We start from the raw sequence: 6,000 nt of genomic DNA on the forward strand, positions 1-6,000 counted from the left end.
AAAGCAGGGGGGAAGAATCCAACCCAACAAGAAAATCATTATCTTAAGAATTCAGCTCTATAAGCAAATTTTAAACCAAGTATGTTCATTTGACTTACTTGCACATGGTAAGATTACATAGGAATCATTAAATATTCAGAGGTATTAGTTGTTTTTTTTTTTTTTTTTTTTTTTTTTTTTTTTTTTTAATGTGTATATTTAGACATTCTGACAAACTCAAATTCAACAGGTAGCACCAACAACATATTTGATATCAAAACAAAAAGTCAATAATTAAGGTAAGACCTTAGGAAAAGGGTCACATACCTAATTGCCTTAATTATTTACAAAATGCTCAAAGCAGTGTTTTAACAAAAGGAGATATCAAGTAAGATTTGATGTTTGAAAGATTACTAAAACTAACTTTTATAAACTACCATTTTAAAATCAAAATTTTAGTTTGATGTTGAAATCTCATTAATCAGTGCTGCATTATAAGAACAATGCAATATTATTTCCACATTATTTCTTCCTAATGATCCCCAAAATTGCAATTAGCTACTAATTGACTGGGGACTGCTAAAAATATATATATTTTCTGGAAAATTACAGGTTTCATTCTGCAGGCAATACCTTATTCACTAAGGTGCACAATGTGCCTCGCCTTTCATCTGCAGGAGAGTTTTCAGTGATCACCTGCACTAACTGCAGCTGGCAGCCTTCCTTACAGCAAGGCCTCCCGTCTGAAGAGGCTGAGGCCCTGCCATAGAGACGGCAAGGGAATCCCGTTCAACAATCTCGCTCAAGGTCTATATACTCTATCAGAGGCACACACAGTAAACACAACTCTTAAGAGTATTTCCACGGTACAGAAACAAGACAGTAGCACAGTTTGATACAAAGTCACACACTGACCAAGTCAGCATCATGGAACTGTATGAGATTCAAAAGTACTTCTCAGAACTGAGAAGAAAAAAAAAAAAAAAAAAAAACAAAAGGAGTGGGGTGGGGTAAACACTTCCCTATGGGAGGAAACCAATATATCTCAAAAGAATAAAATCTATTAAAATAGATAATTCCAGTTGTTCCGAGAAATATACTTCAGCAGGATAACAATGAAAAGCAGATTACCTTCATTCACAGACTGCTAAGTCCCAAGATATGAGACTTCAATCTCTTTCCAATTTTTCGTAGTGTTTCTTAGCAATAATAATATTACTTGGAGGTCTGTTAAAGGCTTTAACCTCTACTAAAAAAACGTGCACCTGTGACTTGCATAAATTTGTCACATATTATATTTACTTTAACAAATGATATAATTAATTCTGAATTAGTCATCCAGATATCACAGAATTTTCTTTGCTTCCTGAATTACAAAAAAAAAGCTTAATAGAGCCAAACTGAAGCAGATCAGAGAACTAAACAGAAAAAGGACACTGAAGTGGCAAAGAGCAGTTATCTACAAAATAGTTTCAGGAAAAAAAAAAAACAGAAAAAAAACCCCCAAACCATATTTTCACCCAGTACGCCTGTAACTGATTGTTAGCCTAGCATTCAAGAGCTTCCCAAGACAAAAATATTTTACTCTAACTCATCATTTCAAATTGGGTTTTCCTAGTCTTTTTCATACATGTTTACATCTTTTTCACAATCTGTCCCTATAGAAAGGGATTTTAAAACTTTCAATATCTTTCCACATTAAAGTTTTGCTCTCACCTGAGTCATTCTCATACCTAAATCTTTCAAACACTGACTGTAGCAAGAAGACTCCTAAAGCTGCAATTATATTTGGTATAATGGTACACCACTGCTTTATGAAGACACAAAATTTTCTATATATCCTTATGCAGGCTAATTTGTATCTTTTACAAAATTTAAACTAAGTTGTCACCATTACAGGATACGTTTTCCTAGAGGAATACAACTCACTGCACGTTAAGATATCTTGTAAAAGATGGAATTTAAAAAAATCCATTTAATGTACACCACTTTTAATTTGTTAAAAATAAATGTCACAGCCTTGGTTCTATTCACTTAGCTTCATATTAGGTACTTTGGTATTGTTCGGTCTCTTCTGGTCCTTACTAACAATGTCACTATATTATTGTAAATGTTTTTGGTTATGACTAGCACCATCACCTTGCAGGATGTGATTCTCAATCTTTTACCATAATTAAATTTTTTAGATTTCTCCTCTTTGGCGAACAGATAGCCAGCAGTCTAGAATTCACAAGCACTCACCTCTTTTCATAACTATTTCATTATTTTGGCATAGTGGAGAACGGCTGTTTTGGATGTCTGGATAAAATAGAGGGAAAATCAACTAATACTCCCTTTCCTCCTCTCAAATCTTAACCATGAATCCAAGGCCATGTCTGTTTATTACTGCTGAACCAAGGACTAAAAAGTGCAGCAAGAAAAAAAAAAACTCTGGTCTGATACACCTTGCAGGCCTACTGAAAGGATTGTAAATTAAAGAAGAAGAGAAAATTCTCTCCTTCTCCTGGATGTGAAACTGCAGACAATTCTCTTCTGGATACTCTTTTAGTCTGTGTGCAGGGGCTAACAGCTAACAGCGATAAACAAAAATTATTTTTTATTCATGAAGACGCTGAACTGAGACTTCCTCTCTCATCCCCTCAGATAGTCTGTTACCAATAGCTAACCTGGCTCCCTTGAATACATGGAAACATGGCAATTATTATGCTAGGGCAGTTGTCACTGAGGAAAAAATGATACACAGCACTATGCTGCTCAAGCTGCAGGATGGTGCCTGCATAAGAAGCCACCTCAGGTAGAAGTTCTATCTTCTAAAAAAACTTAATTTTTTTAATCTGGTCCTGCAGAGTAGTCAAAGAAACAATTGGAGAAGAAAGGACATAGAGCTTATGTTTTGGAAGCCACTTTAGGCAGTAGAGAAATTCAAGGAAAAAGGCAAGGAGGTGATCACAGCAAAGACACACTTCAAATAATCTGCTACACACTTGTCTTGCACTACAGTAGGAATGCGCATAGAAATATTCCCCCACCCTAAAAAAGAACTTGTTTTTGTACCTCATGCACCCAAGAATATTTGCATAATAACAAAATCTTGTAGATGTATCCAAAACAAACAAACTGAAGAGTATTGTTACACCTTTCCCTACTTGCACAGTCAAACAGTATTCTCCCAAACTTGGAGAAAGGATATTATAGGAGCTGGGCTTCAACAGCTGAGATAGACATGGAGGGTGGGGCATCATATGAAAACATCCCCAGCAGATTTAGTCTGTCTTACAGGCAGTAAACAGAAACCTGAGATTAGATAAGAATGTCTGCCTGACACCGAGCTCATGGCTTTCATCTTACAGAATGTATTCAATTATTAATAATAATATAATAAGAAAAAACATAAAAATAAACTGCAAGCAACAAACATCCAACCTAGAACAGATCAGATCAAAATCATTCAGAGTCTTTTGTAAACTAAAGCAAAACTAGAAATATTCCAACATACTTTAGCTGGGAAACCTAAATTCAGAGAGGTACTTACTTTCTTTAGGATGTTTTTTTCTCTTAAAATTCAACTGATAAAGCAGCTAAAAATCAACATAGAGCAAGCCACCACTGGCTCAGTACAGCTTGTTAGGAAGAGTGGTGCATTCTGAGTGAGGCAAGAGGAGATATCTGACTACCCAAGCTCTTAGATAGCTAGCTACAAAACTAGTCTCCATTTCAAGTCTAGATAATTACTACGTTGCAGAAAATAATTCATGCAGCAGCAGATGGTGCAACATGGGAACACCTGCTCCTTCAAACACCAATATAAAATGGGAGCAATAGCCATTTTCCTTTGAAAGGAAAGAATCTAGCTTCAGAGGACAAGGTACATAAATATCACCAGACTGTGGACAGAACCCAAAATAATCCATTCAGCATTCTGTGCTAAACACAGAATGCAGTTGCCCTTGACCCAACCCTGCTCAAGCGTTGTTAAACTGTCAGAAGAAACACAGGGATTTACAGAACTGAAGGGCCCAAAAGACACTCTGGAGCAAACTTCTTTTTTCAAGGGCAGCTTGATGACAATTACCTTAATTTTTACAAACACATGCAGCTAACAGATATTTTGTAATGCTTAACTCTAGGAGCTTTTTTCCACAATTTTTTTAGGAAATTATTCCATATAATCACAATTGCCAATTCACTGGTCAGGTTCAGTGGCTGTTCCCATTGAACTGCAGTGGTACTTAAGGATTTGCCTGCCCTCCTTGACCAACTGTGTTTTCAGGCTGCCTGTATGGATGCTCCTCCACATCAACTCGAGTGAGCACTTACTGCTGTAGCTCTTACCTTGAAAACGTACACAAACATAAAATTGTTACTGCAAGAATGCAGGGGAAATGGATTAAGGAGTCACAGCACCATTTGCGCTCAACAGCCGCTTCTATTCATGCGCACCAGCAGTTATGTATTTTAGAGAATAATTCACAGTGTAAGCACAGCATTTTTTCGCCTCCTTCCACAGCTGCCAAAGGAATTCCACCTTCAGACAGGGTGAAAACGTCCGTATCTCGGTGGAACAGCGGAAGCAGAGCATCCCGGGCCCCCGGCACATCTCGAAGGCCCCGCTGTGCCGGGCTCGGGGTCTGCACCCGGCCGCCGGGTGGGGTCTCCAGCCGGAGCGGAGCCCCGGGCCCGCCTCCCGGCCCAGAGCCCGGTCCCTGCCCGTTCCCGGTCCCCCCTGCGCCGAGTCCCGCGGACCCCGCTGAGCCGCTCCCTTCCCCCTCCCGGCCGCCTCACCGATGAGGACACGCAAGTGCTTGAGCCGGGTGAGCGGGTCCTTGCGGGTGTCCAGCACCTTCTGCGTGGATTTCCGCACGTCGCCGTGCGGCTTCTTGGAGAACATCCCGCCGGGCCCGAGCCCGGCCCCGGCCCCGCGCTCCAGAGGCAGACAGCGGCCTCCGGATCCGCCCGCTCCGGGGCCCCTACATATCCAGCGGCGGCAACGCCGCCTCCTCCTTCAGACTCCGGCTGCGGCGCGGCGAGGGCGGAGGGCACGACACGGAGGGCAGGGCACGGCGCGCAGCCGAGTTCGGGGCCGGGCCGAGCCTGCGCTACCCCCGCTGCCTCCCCTCGCCCTCCGCCCGCGGCTTCACGACAGCCGTCAGGTGCGGCCCCATGCGTCCCCATGGCAACCGCGCCCTGACGTCACGGCGGCGCTGCCCAGCGCACCTCTGGGGCGCGGGCCTGGGCTCCAAAGGCCCGGGATGGGGAGCAGGAGCAGGAGGGGGACATCGCACGGCCCGCTGCAGGGTTCTCTGCGCAACTCGGCAACAGTAACTGGTGTAGGAAAATTTACTTTAACTGTTTATAAGTAAAATGTGAACATATCGCCTCACACAGCTGCTCTGGCTGACAGAGACACTGCAGTGTAAGGGGGAATCCTGCTAGCAACAAGGAAACGAAATTCAGGTGGGGACCGTATTCACCACGGCAGCGACTCCAAACCTTTACTCAACTCTCAGTTGTGCAACCGGCAATGATCTGTTTCATAGTTCCTTTTTCCACACTGGTCCTCAAAGTGCTGCAACTTCTCACCCTGAGCTCCTGCCCAGAGTTGCTTCTCACTGCCTGCACTGTCAGCTGTAGCACTGGCGTCAAGACTCAACCATCAGCCATGGCTGGGTCCAGCATGACAATCTGGGGCATCCTCGTTTCTTCTGCGTTACATAGGATGGTCAAACCCACACTGCTCCTACAGCAAAGGCAGAAATGGCCTCAAGAGACAACATTTGTCCCAGTCCCAGGCAAAACATCATCAGTGAGGTCTGCAACAACAGCCAGGGTTGTTGAGGTGCCTTATCAACTATGCTGCTGAGGGCTGAATTGCAAACATTCAAAAAGCCCAAAGTTTCTCCTAAAACTCCAACATTGGTTTACAAGCATGAGATAGAGAATTCTTGGACTTTCCAGTAGACCTGCTGTAGTATCATTTATGACTCATGATGTCCAGTATCTCTTTGCTTGGACATTTTTAAA

The 6,000-nt window shown here is 42.6% G+C and overlaps 1 protein-coding gene across 10 annotated transcripts in view; it reads right to left on the reverse strand.

Annotated features, from left to right (window-relative positions):
- The window catches only part of RALGAPA1 (Ral GTPase activating protein catalytic alpha subunit 1), a 135,102-nt gene extending 130,019 nt beyond the window's left edge, over positions 1-5,083 (reverse strand). For 9 of the 10 annotated variants that reach the window (XR_003572914.1, XR_003572913.1, XM_027899068.1 and 6 more), the window contains exon 1: positions 4,762-5,083. Coding sequence is in view for 8 of the 10 variants with exons in the window: in XM_027899068.1 (XP_027754869.1) it covers positions 4,762-4,867 (106 nt within the window). In the remaining 2 variants the exon portion in view is untranslated. Of the gene's footprint in view, positions 1-2,220; positions 2,334-4,761 lie in introns of those variants that run through there. The other variant, XM_027899066.1, reaches the window with a different exon arrangement.
- Between the last annotated feature and the right edge of the window lie 917 nt (positions 5,084-6,000).

The sequence above is a fragment of the Empidonax traillii genome, unplaced genomic scaffold (assembly GCF_003031625.1).
Source record: "Empidonax traillii isolate 1590-97213 ecotype Southwest subspecies unplaced genomic scaffold, ASM303162v1 scaffold636:size371350, whole genome shotgun sequence".
NCBI lineage: Eukaryota > Metazoa > Chordata > Aves > Passeriformes > Tyrannidae > Empidonax > Empidonax traillii.